Source organism: Maylandia zebra, linkage group LG22, assembly GCF_041146795.1.
Source record: "Maylandia zebra isolate NMK-2024a linkage group LG22, Mzebra_GT3a, whole genome shotgun sequence".
In the NCBI taxonomy this organism is placed as follows: domain Eukaryota; kingdom Metazoa; phylum Chordata; class Actinopteri; order Cichliformes; family Cichlidae; genus Maylandia; species Maylandia zebra.
In genome coordinates this window covers 25,490,141-25,515,870 of record NC_135187.1, presented here as the reverse complement: position 1 = coordinate 25,515,870, position 25,730 = coordinate 25,490,141, and the positions used below count along the sequence as shown (strand labels likewise).

At 41.6% G+C, this 25,730-nt stretch overlaps 2 protein-coding genes across 5 annotated transcripts in view; one reads left to right on the top strand and one right to left on the bottom strand.

The window, feature by feature from the left end:
- The window catches only part of nhsl3 (NHS like 3), a 40,031-nt gene extending 31,418 nt beyond the window's left edge, over nt 1-8,613 (bottom strand). For 2 of the 4 annotated variants that reach the window (XM_004547758.5, XM_076879169.1), the window contains exons 1-2: nt 7,726-8,154; nt 6,743-7,147 (exon numbers count right to left, since the gene is read on the bottom strand). In XM_004547758.5, coding sequence (XP_004547815.2) covers nt 6,743-6,974 — 232 coding nt within the window. In that variant the 5' untranslated portion in view covers nt 6,975-7,147; nt 7,726-8,154. Of the gene's footprint in view, nt 1-6,742; nt 7,148-7,399; nt 7,575-7,725; nt 8,155-8,502 lie in introns of those variants that run through there. The other 2 variants (XM_023152494.3, XM_076879168.1) reach the window with 2 other exon arrangements.
- Nucleotides 8,614-21,158: 12,545 nt separating this feature from the next.
- sync (syncoilin, intermediate filament protein) lies at nt 21,159-25,330 on the top strand. Its single transcript, XM_004547764.5, has 6 exons — nt 21,159-21,334; nt 22,288-23,873; nt 23,952-24,166; nt 24,317-24,524; nt 24,594-24,718; nt 24,791-25,330. Exons 2-6 carry the CDS (start codon nt 22,344-22,346, stop codon nt 24,837-24,839), a joined length of 2,127 nt encoding a protein of 708 aa, XP_004547821.3. The 5' UTR covers nt 21,159-21,334; nt 22,288-22,343; the 3' UTR covers nt 24,840-25,330.
- Nucleotides 25,331-25,730: the final 400 nt, after the last annotated feature.

Here is a 25,730-nt window from a genome sequence, read left to right as displayed (position 1 = left end):
AAACTAGTGCTTACATTCATGTTTACTGTCATAATGCACAATCTAATATTTTTCAAAGCACTTTACACCCCCAAAAAATGAAATAAAGTGAAATGGGGGAGCAGTGTACAACTTTTCAGGAGTGGAGATATGAAGATAACTTATTTTTTGTGAACTAAAGAAAGTTACGACCTGCGCTTCAAATGGAAACACAGCTAGCATTAGCAAGTAAACCAGCTTCAATGATTTGTCCTGGTAACAGATAATTTACTAGATATTTATTTAACTATAGTGGTAGCCAGAAAAGAGTGCAGAAAGGTGAACATGTCCATGTAGCATACAGACAGACAGCACAAATGTCTCTGCTTGCCTTTCTGTAAGAGTCAACACATGCCACTGCAAGAATAGTTGGTGAAGCAAAAGCTCTAAACAACTAAAACTTGGTTCTTTGGTCAAATTTATGAAATAACTAAATAAAAGGTTAACATTAAGCCCAGTTAAGCCCAGGCCAGTTGTGTGCTATTTCACATATACTAGAGATAAGAGTATAGTGATTAATTTGTACATGTTTGTTTGCTGAAAGAAAACCAGTGAAAGAAAAAGAAATGGAATTCACCAATTTTGACAATTCATTGAACCAAACAGAACTTAATATTCAAAAGCAACATTATGCTGGTGTTGATTTCTCCAGTACAAAGTCTGTGTCATATTAGAATTTAATTTGGCTTTATATGTAGGAAACAAGTATTTTATGTACTCTCATCACTTATGCTTATTTTCCTCATGGTTGGAGATATTAAGTAAATATCAAGCTCACACAAGCGTCGTGGAAGTGGACCTTGTAAATTGTTTGAGAAGAGTTGGGAGTTTCAAAGAAATACTTGGCAGGTGGTTTGATGAATCAGCTGTTTAAAACCATCTACCACGTGCTAACTTTAACAACAAAGCATGGGATGAATAATTAATCTCAGCAAAAACAAGCTACACTCTGAAAACCAACAGGCAGTCAGCATAGCAAGCTAAGTAGTTAGCATGTCTTAGTCAAAGTCGCTATGAAAAAGACCTGACCCCACAGTGTATTTCCAGATCAACATTTGTCAAGCACAAGTGCCGATGTGGGATAGCACAACCTGACAACACTGCAGCCTGGTAAATATCTAAGCTTGAACCACAAGAAGCTGGCAAAAGCCTAGATTAGAAACAAACATTGGTGACATTAGTTATTATTCCAAGGTCTTTCATCAAGTGAAAGTTATCAGAACTTTATAGTCCTTAATTTACTCGAGGCTCGCTGAGTTCTGAGTTGTGCTATCATTGTCTTCTTCTCTTCACAGAAATAAAAATGGACAAAGACGCAGCTGTATCCTGTAAACAGCTTTCAACAGGTGTATCTGTTACAACATATTACATAACTGAACCACACACACACACACACACACACACACACACACACACACACACACTCACACTCTTGAGGGTAAATCAGTTGTATTTCCCTGTATATACAGATGCCCACTCCCTTAGTCCCACAGTGATGTCTTCCAGCTGCTTCCCCACCACATCAAACACACTCCATGTCCTATAAAACAACCATTACCTTTTATTCCATAAACATAACCCCTGCAAGCACATCGGATAATGATCACAAGTAATTTTAGGAACCTCTTCCTACGTACATATAAAGCATTGATGTGACCTGCATGGGAATTCACAAGGAATGTGAACCTCTAAAAAAATATGAGGTACGCTTCACCTTAACCACGACCTGAAAATGCTTAATGTTTCACGACAACATCACCCTATTATTGCTGCCACAGCAACGCGTTCCTCACAGTGTTGCTGCCTAGGAGACGTTTACCTCAGCGACATGGCTTTAGGTCTGTGGTGATGGATGAGGTATCTGCTTACCCAGGTGAAATTACCACACACTCATCAAAGTGTGTGCGCATTGGTGATGAATGATGTTCGAGGGGGGACGCAGTGGGGATGCATTAAACTTTCACACCCTCTCGTTGCCCGACACTCACTGCCTTCATCCTGTCAAACTGCATTAAACCAGCCCTGAGTTGTGGCCTGTAATAAAGCGTGGGCTGTATACAATGTTCTCAATGTAATGAGATGTTTGCTCTTCTATTACCCTGCTAGGTCTGTAATCTACATCCCAGTTTGTGAATCTACACACCCTGACTGTATTCTGTGATGTGGCAGCCGAACACACACATATAAACCCGTAGCAGATCCAGAAACTCAAGTACTGAGTGGGCTCCATTGCAAACACATTTAGAAAGCCACATGGAAAAAAAAAGAAAATAAAAAGGAAAGGCTCACACGGGGCTGTACACATGCAGAAAACAGTGACTGCACACACAGACGCACTCGTGTGGAATCCCGGGGATTGCGCAAAATGACCTCACTGCACAAAAAGCCAGCAACCAAAGATGGGCTGTGCTGGACAAAGCAGGTAGTTGCGGGGGGCTCTACTCAACCTCGAATGTGTGTGTGTTTCTTTGTGGAGGTGATGTAATGAATGTTGGCGCCGCCCTAAGCCCAGCAATATGCCGCTGACACACAAACACAGAGATACCCTCTGATACAGGGCAGCTCTCGGTCACACGCCCTCACACGCAGCTCAGCAGACGTCCAACTATAAACACATGCTGACTGCACAGTAACAATCAGCGAAGGCCAACACACCCACAGCGGTGCTGAAAAGAGCGTTAAGCAATCTGAGAAGTGATTAGAAGATAAAAATATTCTTTAACGAGTGTGAAAAGAGGCTGAAAAACCTAGGAGACACAGAGATGTGTGTGTCTGAGTGCATGTGTTTGTGCTAAGACGTTGCTCTAATTAAAAAAGCATTGAGAGAGTGTTCCCGAAGAGTCCTCTCAAGGCTGAATGGAGCTTTGTGATTCGTTGTAATCTCTCCTCTACATCACATAACTCTAGGCCCAATCTGGCATCCAGGCTAACACACACACACACACACACACACACACACACACACACACACAATCCGCTGTGATACAAGACTCCCAGGAATTCAGCACATCAAAGACAGTTTTGTTTTTCTGTTTTTTTTAAGAAGAAGAGGAGTCTCTGTAAAATGTAGCCAGCAGTCGGTGTTGAACTGCAGAGCGCTCCCTTTCAGAGGAGACGGTCTGAATCAGTCATGCACGGATGACGCAGCTAATGTAAACCAGCAAAGATGTAAGTGTGCCGCACATAACAAAGATGTGCACGGATGACGCAAAGTGCAGCAGATCAACAAAGACAAATGGAAACACTGTAATTTACAGGAACTGCAAATGCGTTATGGGATTTTAAGCAAACGTTCGTATGCAGTGGAGACACAACGTGAGTCTGGTTCGTTCAGTCCCTCCTGCGGCCACACAAGGCTGGCTTCAAAGGCGACTCACTCCCCATTAGCTCCCTTGTCTCAACCACGCACCCAACTGTACAGCAGAAAAACACATGTTTGCAACCGGGTTGAGGAAACTGTTTTATTCTTCTACACTTAATTTACGCCTTTGAGAAAACAAATAATTTTTAATAAGTTGACATTTTTTAAGGCTTTGATGTCACGGTGGCTTTGAGCTTGATCTGTTTATAGTATTCACTGCACAGCAAGCTACATTTATATTTGCCTAATAATTCCATTAAGAACGCTTCAAAGGGTATTTTATTTAAATGTCAGCAGACATTTGTCCTTGCTTATCAAGCTAGCTAGCATCAGTCGATAACCTCTTAACCAAATATGCCCAACCAACAAGACTGACAAACTTGAAGCCAGACACAAGGCTTCATGATGTTCATCCACAAACCAGTGCTTACATTCATGTTTACTGTCATAATGCACAATCTGATATTTTTCAAGACACACTACAACAATAAAAAACCGAAATGAAGTAAGTGGGGGAGCGGTCTACAACTTTTCAGGAGTGGAGATATGAAGATAACTTTTATTTTTTGTGAACTAAAGAACAAGAGCGTGACAATAATGTGAAAACTGCGCCCAGGACAAAAACAAACAGGGCAACTCTTTGCCCTTTAAAAAACAGACAGCATGCCAGCACAAAGCCAGGGAAGAACCAGGAATGATGCTGGATGTATGTGCACCTCAGCCCTGCAACAAGACTTTAGTTTAGTCGGTAAGAGAAGCAGCGAAGCGCAGTTAGCTTCTAGCCTCCATTTTTAGCACTTGTTTCTACAGTGAAATTACACTGGTTGTCACTTTAACGCTTCTTTGGGATTCAGTGTTGCATTGTGTTCAGACATAATCACTAAAACAAAGACTGTATGTATGTTCATTAAGATGGCAATTTGTGTCAGTGTGCGGCACTGTAACCTTAGTATTATATTATTAAATTAACAGGCCATGTTACATAGTAATGCAAACATAATGTAACATTATTTTCCCCAAGCAGTAATTAAGTAACATAATGCATAACAAAAGTAACAAGTAATGTGTATTATATTGATTTTATTTTATTTCATTTTATCTTCAGGTCTTGGCAGATGGCTGCCCCTCCCTGAGCCTGGTTCTGCTGGAGTTTTCTTCCTGTTAAAAGGGAGTTTTGTGTGTGAGTGCACTTTTCTTGGTGGAGACTGATTTTTTGTTTCCTCGGATTGAAAAAGTCACCTAGCTGGTTCTGAAAGAATGAACTGTTGTGAAAGAAAAGTAAAGGTGCAATGCACCGATTACTGACAGTTAGGAGACCAAGTGCCAAAGAAAACAAAAGCAGTTCAAGTCTAACGATGTGTTCATGCACACACAACCACAGGTGAGACAGAAAGCACTTGCAGTTCATGCTTCTGAAACAGCACGACTGTTTTTTTTCCCTTAGAATAAGATGGAAGTGCAGAGGCCTCAGACCCCCTGTGCATGGTGAATGCATGTGAACTTTGAATAGATGCTGACTAATTTAAACAGCTGCTTGAGCAATGTTTGGAGGATTAGAACAGGGAACTATGTCCTGTCAATGCTCCAATTTCTGCTTTTCAGATATCATGGATTTCTTTCAAATGAAACTTTCAGATGATAACAAACACATGTGCAGCTGCATTACGATCCCACTGTAGTCCATCTTAACCAACTGAACTCAAAGAGAACACAGCTAGTGAACACAAAGCTGCATCAATATGTGTGCTCATTTTCTGTTTGCAATCTGAGTCTTCTCATATTCACATCACTCCCTTTTTAGCCTTTATAATGGAAAAAAAAACATGATGCCAAAACCAGGGTTCCCACACATTCTTCGCATCAGCCTTTGACCACATCCTTTGCCCGGGAATTATTAGCACTACTACAAGTTAATCTTTGCTTTCAAATGAAGTCACTGTCTGTTACCCATCCTGTAGTCATAGTTCTCCACGGATGTGACAAAACCATAGCATTAGGCACGGTAAGGGATTGTGGAAGCCCTAGTTAGGCAGAAGAGGCACAAAAACCACAAAGGAGGTGACCAAGAAAGTTTAAAAGACTCAGAATCTGGGTTTCCAAGACTTGCTACAGTAACACACACAAGTGCAATGACAGAGGAGAAATGGATGGGTTTAGAGGTGGAACAAAAACAGGAAATGGGAACTGTGGGTAATCTCTGTGCAAGCAAACAGTGAGTAAACAGAAGAGAGGGGATTAGACCCCGGAGTCAGACTTTGTGTGTGTCGGTTTTGCCAGGTTTTAAATCTAAAGACTGATGTCCCGATGATAACAAAATCTCTTGTAACTTTCCATCTTAATCTCAAAGTCAACATTCCTCAAAAACACATCATGACCACGAAGTCTGCGGTCATGACAAACAAAACAGGACAAAATTATACGGCAGACTCACCAGACAAACCAAAAGTGGCTTCAAGATGCTGAGCCTTGTTTTTTCCCCCTACGTCACATAAATTCACAAAAAGGGTTATCTCAGCACACTTTAGATTATAAGGTAAAGAATTCTCTCTGACACTTTCTGGCATGTTCACCAATGTTGAAAGGTGCTTTTGCACTAACCAATCAGCAAACAAGGGGGTTTGTGCCTCAAGCCAACTAGACTTTGAGTAAAAACAAAAGTAAACACACAGTGAAAGAAAAAGTAACACGGACTAATATTTTGCTGGTTGAAGGCTCTGCTTCCAAACAGGGACTTTATCAGTCCTTGTAAGTTAAAACAGTCCTCTCTGCCTTTCTAGGAACAATAACACTACTTCAAATGGTAGCAACAGGGAGTCCACAAGCTAGTAGCTAACCGTCTCAAGCTTCAGATGGGATTTTTTTGGTTTGTTTTTTGTTTGTCTCTGGGTTTGTTTGGTTTGTTTTTTTCAGAAAACAGCATGTTGCTATGGTAACAAGGGAAAGTTACATGCCGTAAAACCAAAAGGATGAGCTAAAAGACGATAAAACACTACACGGATTTGAGGGGAACTGCAGAGTCTGTGTAGGTTTGTCACGACAAGCAACATCTTATAATTGAACAACAGAAACATAATCTGATCCACTGTTAGTGCAAATGTATAATTAGAGTATAAATGCTGCTTACAAATGCAAACTGTACTAGAAATAGGAAATCATTCTGATTTAAAGCTATCAATCCTCGTGTGATGAACAATATTTATTTTATCTTCTATTTTAAACTATTTATATTAAATATTAAGAAAACATTTATTCAAAATCTTTAAATGTCCCCCAGCAAACTGTTTATGAGCTAGAATTTCTTCTAGTCTTACTGTGTTTGGCGACACTTAAAAAAGGTCAAGTTCAAAATGACTCCTCACTCACCTTTTGCAGGCTCATGGTTCTGGTGTCCCAGTTTGGCATCTGTCACAGCACTCCCATTGCGGTTCAGTCCATTGCCGGCGTTCTTTTTCCGCCGGCTCCCCTTTAACCAGCTGAAGGCGCCTCCAAGGGAGCTTCCTGGCTTCCTCTGCCCACGCTGAGCCTTCGCCTCACGGGCTAAGATCTCAGTGATGTCCCTGGGCACCAGGTCACCTGTAGACCTCCTCCGGGACATCCTGGAGGTTGGTCCTGGAGGCTAAGGAACTGTACCTCCACCTGGATCAAGGCGTCTTACTGTTTGTCACAGGACCTGGACCTCCCTGGTATGTAGGGTTTGATGAAACCTCCCTTCCCTGTTTGGCCTCTCTTAGTGTCCGTTTATCCTTTCCCCCCCCCGTCTGTCACCACCTGGGACAACAATGAGATCAGCAGGATGAGAGAAAGAGCGCAGAAGAGAAATATATAAAAATAGGCTGGAAATGAAAGTCAGAGGGAGGACAGAGTGGCATGGGAACTCAAGAACAGAGGAACAAAGTTAAGGCTGGGTTAATGAGAATATCCAAACCCAGTCAAGATGATCAGGAATGGAATCGAAATAAAACATAAACAGAAAAGAAGAGAAAACAAGAAAGTATAACCGTGAACCGAGAGTATTTCTACCCTGTTCTCCCAAAGTTTTCCTGTTACTCAGTCGCCCCCACTCTCCCTTTTCTATTCTCTCACTTTTCTTGTATATGTCCTGGCCCTACGGGAGCTCCAGACCTCTGCAGCGTCTCTGTATGTGTGTGCATGCACGTGAGCCATGTGGTTCACATCAGCAGAAAAGTGCGTACGGCTGAGTTAGAGAAGAGAAAGAGTGGAAGAAAAAGTTTAAAAGTCAACTATTTCTTTTACTTTAAAAAGAGATACACACAAACAACACACGCACACACACAAGCTTCCTGTACGTGTCACATTAACAAACAATCAAACATTTGTAAACTTACAGCGTGAGCATGCTGTCCTCTCCTCTGCTCCACTCCTTTCTCTCCGCCTGAGAACAGCTTTACAGAGCATGTGTGTGTCTGTGTGTGTGTGTTTAGCACAGTGAATGAAGCTCCATGCTCTCTGAACACAGTCCCTCCCTCTGTATCGGAGCCAGCCTCTCCTCCACCCTCTTACAGTGCTGGTAGGAGTGAGCCATTACAGCGCTGCTTGTTCCTCTTCATGTTCATAGCCAGCTCTCACATTTTAGCTCTCGTGTTGAGTCCTTTACTTGAAGCTGCACAGTTAGGTTTTTTTCTGTCTTTCCTCCCAGCCTCGTTTCTGTGGATCAGGTTCAGTCGTCTCCCTCTGGAGAGGAACCCTGGTGTGATGATCCATCATTGAAGCTTTGAAACAAAAATACACCCTTTGGAGCCGTGTAACCATAAATAGAGCGCTCAACACTACTGTGCCTCCTTCCTGGGCTTCATTTTGTCTTATTTATTTGGAGAAAAGGAAAGCTCCATGGGGAGACTACCGAACAGTCACCTGTCAAGGGTGAAGTGATTCAGCCGTTTCACCTGAAAGACAGGGTTTCTCTTTTCTACCTCTTTCTGGCCAGGTAGAAACTTGACACCACTTGTTAAATGTGACACACACACACACACACACACACACACACACACACACACACACACACACACACACACACACACACACACACACACACACACACAGAAATTAGGGCAATAAGGCAAGTTACAGGGGAGCACCTTTAAGCAGCATTCAGCTGTACTCACCTCAGAAACCTGACCTGAGCTTCAAAATTCACTGTGGTGGGGAACGAGCCGAGCCGACAACAGCATGTTGTTGTGTTGTGGGACTGGCTCGTCTGGTCTGAATGTGGAGGAGACCCAGTAGGGTAAGGAAGAGGAAGCAGAAGGTGGTGTCGCAGCCTTCTGGGAACAGACTGAGGCAAGCCTGTGACTGCAGTCTCGCATGCATCTGGTTAATTGGCAACAAGGGAGTTTACTGTAATTTTGGCATTTTATACTATGAGCACCCAAACCAACCTTTTGTATTTTGTAGCCTGTAACTCACACAAATACTCATCATCATCAAGAGTAAACATGCTGGTTAGAGCAGAGATCCAGCAAAAACATCACTTAATACATCCCATGCCAAACGCAGGTATAATTGTGATGCAGATCTTAGAAAGCTCCTCAGGTACACGTGTACACGCAAGTAGCCCAACAACACGGGATTAAAGTCTTTCTTATTCACATGGTCGGCCTCATCATGAGCTGTGGGCCACGGTCTTGATTTAGCTCCTGAGATGAGGCAGCTAAATTACCTGTCTCTTGGGATTCCTGGGTTATTTCTGGCACACGATCTAAAGATATCGCTGTCAGTCAGCTTTTTTTTTCTTTCAGCACATGGTTCTCATATTTAACAGCTTTAATGACCGTCATCCCTCAAGCCGATCATGTACTGTCAGCGCTCGTCAGAGGTCTTTCTCTGTCTCACATCATGGAAAAGAGCGAGCCAAAAGTAAATTAAAACATGTGGAGGGAATTTGCTTTGAGGCACCGTGTCACTTGTGTTGCAGTAAAGACAGGGCGGCAGTCGGTTAGCTGTTCTCAAAAATTCGACCTGTGTGCCGGTTATGAATGTGAGATGATTCATGGTGAGGTTTTGCTTGGTGAGTGTGTGTGAGAGGGAGAGAGTGGTGGAGGGGTCCATGCTGGATGTGTGTGTTGGAGTCCTGGGAGGGGTTAAAATGAGTCATCGTTTAGTTCACTCAGGCCTAACAGATTGAAATGTTTTAAGGTTTCTATGGCAATTGAAGAGAAAACAGTTACCCTCAATATGTCTGCAAGTGGGCTACGGAGCGCCTGTGTGAAATGTGCATGTGCAGTAAAAATCATTAACCACGAGAACATCATGATCCTGCTGGGTAATGTGTCACCTATCCTCCCTCATTCTGTTCCCATATGTAGCTCTCTGTGTAACAACTGCAGCTACATATGCTCCGCTATCCTTTAACAAGCATTACAAGAGACAAGTGAAGTGATGATGGTCTTACTCGAGGTCTCAAAAACTCATAATGTTATGGCATTAAGGGCAAAAAAGCTTAAGTTGAAACAATTTATTTAAATGTAATATTTTTATAATTCATTTTACTCTTTTATATATGCTGAAAGAGTAAATCCACTTCTGTACTCCTCCCCAGTGTTGGGAGTTAACTCGCTCGTTACTTTCTGCCTCGGCGGACAGAGGCGGTTTCTCGCAGCTTAAGTACAGTTTTTTGTTTTAAGGCGTTTTTTCCCGAAGTCGCAAAAGTATGACGTCACAACATTCCGATTGTTCACTTGCAATGTTGATCCTGGAACATTTACTATGATGATCTGGGAACAACACCAACACGACGATATCAGATCGTGCCAGGTGGGGGACGGTTCCTGAATGCAGTTTGAGATGTGACGAGAAGAGATGCACTCTGGTACTTTAAATAGATGTATATTTTTAGCTTTCACTGGACAAGCACTGCTTTCCTTGCTTGCCCTGAGAGAATGCTACTGGTATAGAGTTGCATCTTACTCAAAATGACTTCTAAATATGCAACTTAAGTGTAAATTATCTTGTTGAATTGTTTTGTAGAAATGGAACACCAAGAGGAGATGTTTATTAAACACTATAGCAGTATATAGATATTGGAAAAAGTTTTGGAAGCTACTTTTTAATTTCACAGTTGCACAACACTTTGTGAGTGACCTGTGTGTATGTGTGCGAGTGTTTGTGTTGGATGTGACTGAAAGGAGGCTGCAGGCAGGAAATCCATACTGCCGGTTGGGATAAGCCCAGCTCTCTCGACCCGGCATTATCATTCTCGACCTGCTTTTGTCCTGCGACAGACGCATTCTTTCTGCACCGACTGTTTCTCTGTTTCTATCCAGTTCTCAAACAGGCATATACAACATTTAAACGCACAAAATAAAACCAAACACCAAAATAGGTCTTAACTACTCTAATCTAACATGTGCATTTTCGTCATCTAGGAATACATTTCTAGGAATTAATTTAGAAGTGAAAAAGACCAAAAAAAGTCCAAATACATTCCACAGTCCAATTATTTATAACATCAACCAGCTAAGATGATGTTAAGCCATGAGGACAGAGAGAGAATTGTGATAAGTAATAATAGTTTTAAAGCATGGGGAGAGATTCCAGGTTGATACTCAGCTGTGAAGGGAGCAGAAGGGATTCCTCTGTACAGAGGAAGCTTTGTCTAACCAGTCTATGGTTATAATAGAAGTCAGAGACTCTGTTGGCAATGAGTTCGGTTTGATAAGGGATTTTGGAAATAAAGAAATTTAAGCTGAGAGGGGAAAAGTGCAAAGAAAAAGAAGGAGAATGTAATAAAAATGCTGGTTTTCTCTCTCCTGGCATGTCTCTTTTCTTCTTGGACAACTTGCTGTTACTACCCCACTCTTATGTAGGCAAAAAAAAGACTGGGTTATAAATTGTAAAAGCTAGAAGAAGCTGCCCATTTTACTGCCTCTAAATGCAAAAGGAAAGTACCAGAAATATCACTGAGTCATGTCATACAGGGTTGAACCTACTGAAAATGAAGCTGGAAGAGTTTATTGTGCCTCTGGGAAACACTTTTTTAGAGTTGAATGATGAAGGGGTCATTTCGAAAAACAGTGAAACCGAGAGAAATCAGTTTCTCAGTGCTGCAGTGTGGATATCTGTATTGTCATTATTATAAATGACTGTCACTAAACCTGTGACTAAACCAAGATCAGCGTTTAAAGGATTTACTTCTGTTTCATGCCTTCATGAGAGGAAGCATGTAAAGATGACCAGTTTAAGCTGACATGACCCTTCTTGAATACACAAACATGGCCATGGGTTAAGCAAATTAAATAAATGGCAGATGATAAAATAATAAAACACGATCCAGGCAAACACACAAAGCTCTGCGTGTCCGACGTCAGGAATAATGCTGTTTTTGTAGTTTTCAAAGTATTTCTCAGAATCTGGAAGCAGTCAGAGCCAAAACACACTGGCTGTGTACTGAGCCATCTGGCCTGCAATTCATACAAACGCACATACAGAAAAATGCACTTACATGCAGAATTGACTCAAATAATAACACCCAATTTTCTACTTTTTGTTCTATTTTTGTTTCAGCTTTACTGCCCCATGAGCACGCTACTTTAACTGAGTTACATTAGAAAGCAACACTTTTTCATTATCCTTATTTTCTGGCATCAAGTTTTTCTAAACTATTTTTTACTGTTATTTTTGTCCTCATTTTTCCTTGTGTGTTTTTACTGTTGCATCACATTTTGCACGCAGAATATTGCAGCATTAACCTCAATATGAAGGCTTTTTAAATGAGATATTTGTAAGGATGAACTACTCCTTTAAAAACATGCCATGAAATATTTTTGCAGCAGGAATTCCTGAGAGGGTGTGGTCACCGCTGGGTTGTTGGGGCTGGACAAAAACAGGCCACAGCTTTCCATCCACCTCGTTCTTTCTTTCTTTGTGTCTCTCTTCCCCGTTTGTCTTTCTTTCCCCATCTGCCTGTTTTGAGCGTCCCCTGGGGGTCGTTCAGATGAGGCTCCGACCTCACAACAGGAAACCTGAGGTGACCTCAGCCAGTTCTCTAATAAAATAACAGGATTGCCACTTGCTCAACATCAGATTAGGAGAGCTGAAAACAGCAGTCTGTCACTCTCTAGTAATTCCATATCTAAAAATATGGATTAATAGATTTGTGCACAACATCTTTATTAACCTTTGCATTGTCATGTGCATTACATATGCACCATTAAATGCCTTGAAACAACAAACTGTTTCGTTAAAGACTGAAAAATAATCATCTAGCCTCTACCACCCACTAAAGGTTGTTTAAATACAACCTCGGATGAACAACAGTACATAACATATTACACTGTTTCATTAATTATTTAACAAAAACTACAAAAGTGAGAAATGAAGTACACCACATGATTCAGTAGCTTGCAGAGCCACATTTAGCAGGGATAACTAAAAGGACTCTTTTTCTGTGACTTTCAGTCATCCTGGATGTATGTTGGCCTACGTTTTACAGCGTTGCTTCAGTTCATTGAGGTTTGCAGGTATTCGTTTATGCACAGCCCTCTTAAGGTCTCTCCATTGATTTCAATCAGGTTATTCTTTGCTGCTGTGCTTGTCTTGCTGTATGATGCAATTTCAGGCAAGTCTCGGCTGTCAGAGTGATGGCCTCACATCTGCCTCAATACCTGCAGGGTACCCAGGTTCTGTGGCTGCAAAACAAGCCCAAATCATCACTCCTCTGCCACCGTGCTTGAAAGTTGGTATTGTTTGGTTTTTTTCCAAACGCTGTGCTGTGCATTATGGTCCGATATCTCCACATTGGTCTTGTCTGTCTAGAGCATATTGTTCCAGTCTTGTGGTTGAAGATGCAACGTGACAAACCTAAGCTATGCTGCCATGTTGTAGAGAAAAGAGGCTTTCTCTTGGTAACCCTTCCAAACAAGCCAAACTTGCTCAGTCTTTTTCTAATTGTACTGTGATGAACTTTAACATTTAACACAATAACAGAGGCATGTAGAGTCTGAGATGTAGCTCTGGGGTTTGTTGCAGTTTTTTGAGCATTGTGCAGAATGACTGTGAGGTGAGTTTGCTGGTCCCAGCAGCTGTCTTAAATGTTTTCCACTTCTGAGTGGTAAAGTGCTATCAATACTCTAAGTTATTTTATTAGGTATGTTGTATTCTTGTACAGCACTTTGGTCAACGCTCCTGTTGTAATTAAATGTGCTATATAAATAAATAAAATATAACTGAGTAATCTTTCTCACTGCAGAATGATGGACTGCTGTGATGGCCAGCAACAACTGCTTCTCTGAGCTGATTGTTGACACCTTTTGTTTTATAGATTTGCTCACACTTGCTGATGATCAGTTAACACTACAGTTGCATTTAATTAGCACAACGTGGTTGCTACCCTCTTAATTTCAATGGAGAGAGTAAGGGTGTACTTAGATTTCCACACACTGTTGGGCATTTCAGTTTAATTCTAACACAGTATAATATGTCATATTTTATAGTTTGTAGTCATCTAATTTTAACACCTGTTATGGACAGATTATTTTTTATTATGTCCTGTAATGTAAACCCTTTAAAAGGCAAGAGGGGCTTTTGTATTAAAATGACTGTAGTTGTGAAAAACAGTGGCACCAATTGAGCCTCTTGTGACGAGAGCAGATGAGTGATATCCTGAGTAGTAGTTTAGTAGTATTAGCACTAAATGCTGTTATGACACTTCAGTCCAAACAGAGGATGCTCTCCCTTAGATAAGATCCCAGCAAGTCGTCATTTGAAAGCTTTTTTTAAGACGCGCTGCTGTTGTCAGCTTCAGGTATTTCACGGCTCACAGTACAAAAACACTTCCCTAAAACAAATGAGCTGCAAATCCAGTTCTTGCGACAGTATCCTCCTTCCATCGCTGATCAAGATCACTTCAAAGAAATGTCTTCTTATCAGATGAATTCCTTTGCTAAAAATTCCACGCACCTACAGCAAAGGTTAAGCTGACATGCAAGCTCAAGCAGACAAACAACCTCATGAACACACAAAATCTCTAAATCTAAAAACGCAAGACCTGCGCTGAACATATCCTATAATGATTTTCTTTATTGATTCTGTTCACTCTGTGCCGAAGCTCCGTCACCGGTGACTGAACGCCACTGAATGATCCTGACTGTCAACATGAGCGTAGCTTGTGTCGTCTTTCCTTATCAGCTGTTTTCATCTGCAGCGTTCCTTCATGGGAACTGGTTGTGCCTGTGAAGAAGCCTACAAGGATTACACTGAACGGCAGTCACAATAAGCTGATGTAATACCAAAAAAATCTGCTTTTGTTTGAAAGAGAAGTGATTGTCTTTGAAGGGAGGCTGGGGTGAGATAAATGAAGGGGTCAAACAAGTCGTGGATGCTCTGTGCCTTTTTAAAGGTAAGCATGTTCATCATTGTCAACTGGAGGAAACAAGCTTAATCCAGAACAGTGGAAAAACACACTGAAAAAAGGTCACGAGGCTGCCTACTTCATCATATTAAGTGATGCTTTACGACCATAAAAAGCCTACTGGTACAGACTGCGAGTGACTGAAGATGGTAAAGAGATGACAATTACGTAGCAGAAGCACTCTGTTCAAAGTAAACACAACATAAGGTCACTGTCATTAAAACACACTCAGCTGTAGTAAGACACGACTATAAGACATGACAGATGGGCAGGAACAACACGAGTCAGTAGTCTAACCTGAGGACGCAGTTGGTTGTCAACAGATAGTCTTCGCTTTAGATCTCCAGACCGGCTGTGAAAGAACACATTTTTAAAGTGCGTTTGAAGAAGCAGTTCACTTTGACTGGATGTTCAGGAGAACACCCATGTGTAACGGCAAGATTGAGAGATGTGGATCCATCATTTCCTGAGTTTCTTTGCCACAAAATAACAAATTATGCAACTTTATTTTAAGACACTGAACTAAGAGTCCGGCAAAGCAGCAACTAGTTACTCGCTTCATCATTACTGGCAGTTCCTCATAAACAGTTTCTGAGTAAAAGTGTTATCATATGTGCATCATGTCTGGTTCTATTTTGGCTTTACACAGCTGGATTTCTTTTGTGCTTACAAACACCCAAACAAAATTGTAACCACTCAAATTGTCTTCTTAATTAAATATTTTCCAAAATGAAACCTTGTTGAGCTACCACCATGACTGTCATGGTTCAGCTGTGTAGTCTCACCTACCACACAGCAGTGCAGGACTCCAGAGAGAAAATATACTTCAAAGGTCGACTCAAATGAGACAAAGGGCAGCAAAACTGAACATAACACACACGTGACAAGAGACTACCAAAGTAAAACAGGAAACATAACACAGACAGAGACTAAGACAGGGGTCAAAGGGTTAACTGATGGCACGACCATAGCTGGACTGGCCATCGGGCATACCGGGCATTTGCTCGGTGGGCTGATGGTGAATTTTTGCTTTTATGGGCCGATGATTTATTTTTATTTTTTTGTAACGGTATAAACAATGAAAGGTGGTGGATTAGGTGACATGAATGAGTTGAAGGGAAGTTATGAACTGTTTCTGAGAGACAAATAACACCAGGATCCTTTTCGATGTAGCTGACAGCTGGTAACTGTGCAGGGGTGGATCTAGCAAAGTTTTGCCAGGGGGGCCAGGTAGAACATTAACAGGGAGAGGGGGGCACAAAGAAATACTTTTCTTTTTCTTTCTTATTCTCATTTAAAATGTCTGGCTGTTATTAAATAGTTTTCTTAAGCTTACAACCAAAGTTTTTATCTGATGTAAAATGTATAGAAATCATACATATACCAACAAGACTGTCACAACAGCATTTGTTTTCATTCAAAGGCTTTATGGCTTTAATACCTGGTGGGCCGGTCTTTGTAGAATCCAATTTGCGATGTGCACGGCTGGCGCGGCCATTTATTTTTTAATGCACCTTCTCAGATTAATTCACTGCGTGTCGTGCCCAGGGCTGGACTGGATTTGTCTCGCATTAACTCCCTTCTTTGTCAAGATGATCCCACACTGCTTCAGTAATGTTGAGGACCGGGCTCTGGGGATAGTGTTCCACGGTGTGTTTTTCTATCCAGGCATGCTTCTACTGCACTGGAAGTGTGTTTGGGATCATTATCGTGCTAAAAAATGAAGCTGTTGCAAATCAAATGCAACCAGATGATATTACACGGTGGATCAAAATCTGATGGTGCTTTTCTTTTCATGACTTTTGCACAGTGCTATAGCTTTGTTTCAATCTTGACTTTATAACAAGAACAATATTAATTCCCTGTATGGCAAATGTGATCAGACCCCCAAACACAAGCACAACCACAAACAAATGACCCATATAGGACACTTCAACATGAAACACCAGGAAACATTTTCCCAAACTGTCCTGATTTTTTCCTTTTTTTTAACAGCTGACAATGCACATTTAGTTTATTTAGGTGTGTTACAAAGAAGAAGTTAATGCAGTTCAGGAGCAGGAGTGAGAAAACCTAAAAGCAGGTGATCTCCACTGTGCTCGTGCCACACAGGTGGTCCTGCAGGTCTGTATGCAAGCCAAACAAACTGAACTGCTTCCTCCAAATGGCATCAGTGTTTATGAAATAGAACAAAATGTACTTCCAGAAACCCTGGAAAATAAAATATATAACAATATAACAGCTGTTTAAGAGGTATATTTAGCTAGTTCAGCTTTCTGTTGCTAGTGACACCTTACTGCTGTTTGTGAGAAAATGAAAGAGATGAAGGAAAGGAGAAACAGAAGAAAGAGGACGACACACTGACAGGACATTCTGGTGAGTTTGGAAAGTACTGCAGTTTGGAGCAGCAAGTCCAGCATATGGCCTATCTCAGTGGGACAGTGGGCTTCCAACCACCACACCCCCTTGAATATTTGGTTTCCCCCTTGCCCTACTCTACACCCACGCACACACACTGATCACCTCTCCATCTATACTCTAATCATTTTTCAGGCAAGGAACTGAGGAAGAGAGGGAGCGCCACTAAGCCTCTCTCCCAGTGGCTGCGTGGGTGTGCATCATCCCAGTGTTAAACAATGTGTTGAAACAGATCAGCCCTGGACATAACGTCACGTAAATTACCGTCTCTTTCCCTAAGCCGGGACTTGCCAAAACACAGAGCTGAAGCAGTCGAGGAGGGTGAATTAGATAAACATTACATCTTCTCTTGAGCACAGGGGACATACGTTTGCAATGGAAACACTGAATCACGATCTCAGGGGAACGACCGTCACTGTTTTACAGGGTGTTAACTGCACATGAAGTATATTTAGTAGACAGGGTCAAGTAAATACACATCACAGGGGGATACGTGGTAAATTAATCTTTGACAGTTTGAGTCCATCTTTTTCTTCTGGCTGTTTTGAGCAAGCTGAGATGATGTGAAACGAAAAAGAGAGAAAAACCACAGTATGGTATAGTAACAGCTGGGAGTACATTTCTGCATTTAAATAACATAAAACAGCTGTTCTTAACATTATAGAAAATCTTAAATATTTTCTATAATGTTACCCAGTGTCATAAAAGTTCAAATTAAGCTATGAGGCCATCTAGTGGTGTTTAGCTGTAATACGAAAGTACTAATATATGAGTAGTGTAAAATGAAAGATATAAAATCTGACAAAATACAACAGTATACAAAAAACTCATACAGGGAATTAATTTTTTAAGTTCTAGATAAAAAGAAAAGTCACTCAAAGGGAATTTAAACAATAGTTTTTGGTGTAAAAAAACCACAAAGCAATTCTTTGCTGCTTAGGTCACAGTAATATCTGCTCTTTACTATCTTTCTCTTTATTGCATCATCGCCATCATCTCATTTCTTTTTCATCTGCCTCATATTTTCCAAATAATCTGTATCCATGTCATTCCCTGCTCGTCCGGAGCAGCACCTGTCTGCCAGTTGATTGTTGGGGGTCAGGAGTTTGGATGGAAAACGATCCTCCTCTGGGAAACAGCCAGAAAAATGCAGGCAGCTATTTAAAGACTTTTCGATAATGAGATGGCAGGGGTGGAATCCTGGAGCTGTGTTCTTTCATCATAAACACATGCCCACGCCTCTCAGCAGCCGTAACGGATGCATCTACACTCCCTGATCTCTAAGGTGTCAAGACTAAGAGATTCCTGGGAATTTGGTGGCCTTGTTTTTACTATACAGCAGCAATTAAAAATAAGGCAGACTTTTCCAAGATTATGTTGAATAATTCAAGAAAATAAAACAGCTAAATGAGCTAAAATGAGAGAACTAATAAACTTTCTACTTGGAAAGGCCATTATCTGTCCTGTATGGGGTCCTATTTGTGCCAAAATTATGTTTAAATGTGCAGCCGTCCCACTGAATATGTAGTTGTACTTCAGTTGACGGATGAATATTGATGGACTTCACAGTAGCTAACTACATCCATCTTTTATACTGTTTATGAACAAAACACTGTTTCGCATTTGTGTAAATCAAACTATACTGTTATCTTGTTACACTTCCTCTCATTTGGATGTTGAGAATAATGCCCTGACATGCTGTTTGTTGTTGATTACGTCGTGGAAGAGAAATTGTTTAAGCCGTGTTTCCAAAGTAACAAAGAGCCGACGGATGGCCTGGATTGCAGCCATTCGAAGACCAAATATAATGTTCCAGAGCACTCCAGCTCACATGTTAGTCTGCTCCAAGCATTCCCACAAAGGTCAGTCTTCTGTTGTAGTTATTACGTAATATATCATAACATAATTATTGATGTAGGTTACAAATAAGTCTTAATTTGAATTGAATTCGTTGCGCTATGCTGCTTTGTTCGCGGTGGCTTTGTGGGCTAATGTTTGTTGTATTTTGTAGGAAAACCAGCCTACAAAATGCTGGAATGCGATCCAGACTGTGCACTCTCTATCAACCTGGGTCATACCGAGTTTAAAGCTGCTACCACAGCGAGATTTGATCGGTTAAGAGGGAGAGCAATATCAAAACAGCCACGAAAAGTCCTGCATATATGTGCCCAAGTGTTGTATTGAAGCAATCAAGTGATGAATAACTGTTTTCCAGTATGTTGTTTTGCAATGTTGTGTTTTTGTTGATTTGTTTTTCACCGAAGCAGCTGATAAAGCACAATGGAACACAATTTTGCGTCTTTCCTGTAAGATTCTATAATAGAATGAAATAATAATGCCAGTTATAAATAAGGTCAATAATAATAACTCTTTTTATTCTATTAGATCCGAAAATGTTGTGTAATACTACAACCTGAAATGACAAATAGATTGCGTTGGCCTGTACAGGAGATAAAGAAAAAAAAATCTAACAACAGCTGTGAAATGGAATAGTCCAAATCACCAAAGTAAACTGGACCTGGGCTTGTTGCAGGGATCTGAAGTTACTAAACATTTTGTGAGTGTATGCACTCACACTTAGGACCATATAATAATAAATATGTGCATGATGAAAGTCGGGCAGCACGCTAACGTCCTTACTTGTATGGGTCTGACCCTTTCACTCCTTTGATTTTTTTTCCTCATACTTTTTTTTTGCCTTTTCGTCAAGTCTGTCTTTGTACAGACCTGCCGTGTTCTCCGTTGTTTTGTACATAACTGGTTTTGGGGCAAATAAAATGCAAGTAGGGATTAAAACCGCAGAATTAATGATTACCGGTGCTGGAAATGCTAGCGCTTGATGCAGTGTTTTGATTTTGTTGCCCTCGTACCTACAATGCAATGCGCGAAAGTCACGTGGTCTGTCAATCTCTATTAGCAAGCATGGTTAGCTAGCTTGGTTAAAAGCTAGCTAACCAAGATTTATAAGCTTTATGAGCACAACACGGACAACATAGTATTCATTAAGATGAGACTAAAATCCCTAAATCTCATTCACCAAAACTGAAGCACAAACAATACCACACCGTAAGACATATGACTTTCAGATAATTTCACAATAAAGCACCAAAAGGCATCAACACCACAAACACACCTCAGCAGTACAAATCAATGACACCATTTACAGGGGGGTGCGGTTAGGAAATAATGATGGTCAACAGTTGGCACCTCCCTTTTCATAGAGGCAAGTAATGTTTTCTATACAAGCCAGAAAACATGCCTTATCATACTGTAAAGATCAGCACATTAAAGGATCTTTCAGACAGGAAGTGGGATGTGCTGCGATGACTATTAGGATTTTATACTCATCGTGCGGTGCCTCACAAATGGCAAAGTTCACATCAAATTGATGTCATATTCACTGTTGTTACCTACCTCTTAATTTTTTATAACATGGCATGTTGTGGTCTCTGGTCACCAAGCCCTGCCTGTACAACATAATTAAATCTCTTGCTCATGGCCTTCCCGTCTACTTGGATGCATATCACATACAAGTCAAACATGGCCGCAGTCAAAGTTCAGCTGCAGCACACATAAATGCTCTTTAGCCGGCGCCCTTATGCTGCACTTTACTTAATGCAGTGCAAACACATTATTGCAAGCCACAGAAAAGAATGGGCTTCAGAGTGCAGCACACAACTGCAGTTTTCAGCACTTTACAGCTCCTGGTACAAACAATTGCTTTGGCAGGTGTGTTTGTTAAAGAGTTTCGTAGTATTTGAAAAACAGTTCAGAGCTCAAAAACAAAAGTTTTGTCACATTTTCAGTCGATGTAAAAATTGTGCACATGAGCAAAATTTTGACACAAATGGAACCTCATACTCTCGGGGTGAAACAGGCAGCCTGCTGTGCCTCTTCTTTCCCCCTGCACAGTGTTTATTAATAGACATAAACAGACCCGGGGTAGTCATGGTCACGCATAGCAGCACAGTGACTGAGTGAGAGGAGGCTGGGTCAACTGTCTTTATCCCCCCTCCTCTCTCGGTTCATCTGTACTCGCTGCTCCCGCTCATTCTTTAACACTCACTTTACTTTTGTCGTTTGAACCAGAGCGCCTTGATTTTATTCTTGCTCAGCAGATTCATCATCGGAATACAGCAGGAAGGCAGAAAAAAGGAATCATATGTTGAGAAGTAAGTTCTTGTGATGGTTTAAATTAATTATACGTTCATGAACTTTCTGTTGTTGTTCATAATGCAGTTTTTTATTTTTACTGTGGCCTTTTGCTTAACTGATAAGTAAATGTTTTTGTGTAAGATGGACATCAGGCGCATGCTGGTGCTGTCTCTGGGTGTTGTGCCTTATCCCAGCACCTGTCCTGCAGTGAGACAGCTGGTCCCTGTCATATCTTCTACTGAGCTTTGTTCTGTTAGCAGTCAAACATGTCAAAGAAAGAACAACAAAATGTAGCTTCTAAAATATGCTCATTAATTACATGAAATGACCTAGTTAAATACAAGCACAAGAGTTCTAGCTTGATTCTTTGCTTTTTTTAGTTGGTTTCAAACCAAGAAACAGCATCTATCACATGGATCTTGTCTCTCTTGTCTCAAATCTCTACCCGATGACATTATTGGGTCAATTTGATCAATTTACCCTTGGGGAGTATCTGGCTAGTCTTGGCAAACACCTCAAAGGGTACAGTTACAGCTGCATTATTCACCAGGGGAGACTCCAAGTGCCCATCCATCGACAGGGACAATGACATGTTATGATAATCTGCTTGCTGGTGTAATCTCTGTAATGCCACTTGCTGGAACTTCAGATGAAAACTGTCTGTGTGTGTTTATATCACTAGAGGTTTTGTGTTCATTGAATGCATACTTGTCTGAGGTGTGTTTGACCGTGGCCATGCACTGAATTGGTGCCCGTGGCACCTAGCCTAAGGGAGCAGCTGTCAAAAACATACCCTGCTAAACCATGCCTCCACATGCCCACATGTGCTAATGACATCAGCATAGCTTGCAAGTCCAGCCAAAACATTAACCCAGCCCCTATTGTATGCTCACATGTTATCATTTTAAGCCAGACCTAATATATAGCTAAGAGGCCTGAGACTGCCTAACGTATTCATCTGGTTTAACAGGCCTTTCTGAAGGGGACTTCTACATCAAAACGGGCAACGGGAATTAGGCCAAACAGATGGATGACCTAGATGATAACATTTCATCCTCTGGTTTTGAGCCACTCTTCATTAAGGAAGAGGAGGGGAATCCAGAGAGATCCCTCATGGAACAAGGAGAATGCAACACAAACCTCCATGACCTCACCTTCACAGGCGCACAGCTAAAGCAATCAGCTTTGATAAAGCCATACCTCCAGGAGATGGATGACTTACTGAAGAGCTGTGAAGAGCTCACCGGTATTTCATTTGGCTCTCAGTACTCAGCAAATTATACTGAAACAAATCTGAATGAATCCAGTCATGGTCAGGCAAAAGAGGAAGTAACAGTGGAAAAGTGTGGAGAAGCATGGAAACATCCCCAAGCCTATCTTTCAACTAGCTACATTGACACACACATAGATGGGACCAGTGCCGAAGAAAAGCCTGCCCAGGGCCAATCGCATTGCATGGGAACTGTCATCGACAGGTGTGGCGTGACCACAGAACGCTGTCGCCAGGCAGAAATGCCTCTGACATCAGCAGGTAACAAACTGAGCAAAACCATGGTGGAGTATGAAGGCCAGCTGCTGGGGATGCTAGCCATGCTGGAGGGCTGTATGGAAGAAACTGGCATGGATTTTGAACCCCAAGAGTGGGTTACAGATGAAAGCCAAGAATATGTACACATCAACAAGAACCCTCAGCTTTATAGAGGCACAACACTGGTGCCCATTCAGCAAGAGAGGCTATTAAAGACGGAGAGCCAGCCAATGCAATTGGACTCCTGGGAAGAAGGTCAAGTTTCCAAGGACACCGGGAAAAGAATGACAGCAGGTTCAGCAACACATGGCAGCCAGCACAAAGATTTGTCTGGCCATGACATGATGGGTGAGCTCTCTGTGGACCGATCAGAAAGCCCAGGTCATCTAAAAACAGACAAGGTGTTCGGCTTTTCAGAGACACCCATAGATACTACAAAAGAGAACACGATGTACTGCGAGGGAATGAAGCCTGGACATATATTTGATGAAAGCACAGAAACAACAGGAGATGTGATTGAGATTGATGTAGATGCCAATGAACTCCTGTCTGAGAAGACAGAAGAACTCAAGAGAGACACCTTAGATCTGGGATCTAGTGTGACAGAATTAGAGGCCTTGGGGACTCAGATGGAGGACTGCATTGAAGGGGTACAGCGATTACAGAAGAGGAGGAAGGAGCTGCTGGTAGAGGTGCTGTGCCTGAGAGGGGAAATGGGCCAAGGGGCAAGTGAGGAGGAGGAGGAGGAGGAGGAGCGGATTGATAACAAAGTGGCAGACCTGATGAATGTGCTCAAAAAAGAACAAGAAGGCAGAAGGGGAGAAAGAAAGAGGGAGAGAGAGATCCTCAGGGAGGAGAGGGCAGAGGAGGAAAGAAGGATGTGGAAGGTGAACCTGGAGAGACAGGGGCTACAAGATGAGCTTAGAAAGCTGAAGAGGAGGCTATTTGCAATGGCGAGGGGCTGCGCCCACAGCCAGGCAGCTCTGAACAACCAGCGCCGTGAAGTGGAGATACTAAAGAGAGAAGAGGTAAGAACATAATTACATTTCCATCCATCATGCATTTCCAACCATTCATTCATCTTCTTCTAAATGAATTTCTTCCAGGAGAAGCTGAAGTCCTTGGTGCTCCAGCTGATAGAAGAGGGCTGCCAGCTCAGGCTGGCCCAACAACAACAGCTCTCAGTAGTAAGAGCGAAGCTCCAGGAACAGAGCTCCAGTCAGACTACCAACACTGCAGAGGAGCTGACTGAATGCAGGAGGCATTCATGTGGGGACATACAGCAGTATGTGGAGGGTGGCCTGAAAGCATTGGAGGACAGGTGCAGTCAGTGGAATCACCAAAACACGTGTTTTTCTTCCTTTTGACACACACAGACATTTGGTAGTGCTGTAGTTTTAAGACATAAAAACCCACTGACACAGTGTTACAGCTATAAAACACTAAAGCTTTCTCTGATTTGCTTGTCCAGGTATGAGCCCATTTTGCTTGCACTGTTGAAGAGAAGAGAGGCAACAGCTGGCGCAATCGTTAAAGCCAAAGAGCAGGCCCAGGAGCTGAGAGCCCAGCTGAGACCTCTGATGGAGGAGATAGAAAAACTGAAGCTGCAGAGGGCTTGTTTGGAGGAGAAACTCAATCTAATCCACATGCAAAGAAGAGAAAACGTGGGGCAGTACAAGGTAACCAAGGTGACTGAGGAAAAAGTAGGGCATGACGACAAAAACACTGACATTATGCCTGCCTCTCAGGAGACGGTGCACTGTCTGGAGGAGAGCAGCAGAGAACTGAAGACTGAGTTACAGATTCAGAAGCGAAAAACCAAAGAGATCAAGGAGTTGAGAGATAGCCTTAACGAGCAGCTCCTACTTTACAGGTAATCCGTTCATCAAGTCTGTACCACACCTTTAAACCTTTAAGCCTGTAACTAGATTGTTTTTCTTTACAGAAATGCCATTCAGGACCATAACATGGGTGACAATGAGGAGGAAACATGACTGTTCTTCACACAAAATGAGCTTGTGTTTTAGGAAACATAGTAAACTAAAGGTTTGATCAGTGCACTTTAACACATATAAACATACATGCTGTTATAGGACAAAACCAAGACAATCTTTTTTTTTTGTAAAGATAAACTAGACTGCAGCTTGTAGGAAAGTTTTTGTTATGAATAAACGCAGTGTGTTCTTTGTAATCTAAGTGCCACTGATGAGTTAATGTCTGTCTCTGAAGAGCAGACTGAATTTCTTGTACTTATAAGGCCAACGTGCCTGAAGAACTAAACACTGGGACACAGACGAACAGGGTGAGTAAGCCTCAGAGACGGGAAAAAGTACCAAAACATCACAACACAAAAGAGGCCTGAGCAAAGTGTGACGAAGCATCATCAACTCTTTCACTAAAATGATTAAAAACTGTGACTGCTCACGTTTGACAAGGAGACAATCCTCATTTTCACAGAATTACAGGCATAGTGGATGTTAAACATGCAAAAAACGTTTGTGGCTGAAGGAGAATAAACTGTGCTGTACCATGAGTACCAAAATGAATCAAATAATATATCAATAATTTAGTGTCATTAAATGTATGGCTTAAATAAACTTAAATATCTATTCATGTCACTTTAAAATTTTATGATTTTAATTAATGACATTTCATTTTAAAAAACTAATCAATCATGTTTAATTGTTTAATGAGGGATTTATTTCATTCATTTTGGCACTTGTGGCCCTCCATACAGTAACTTTTCACCCTGAAAAGCAAAAACCTGCATTTCTTTAAATGGCCAGCAGAGGGCGATGACTCTGAAGACTTCTGGCTTTATCTGTGTGGAATTAGGCCTCTACTCCTTTGCTTTATGGTCCAGATAAACAGTCTGCTAACACTCA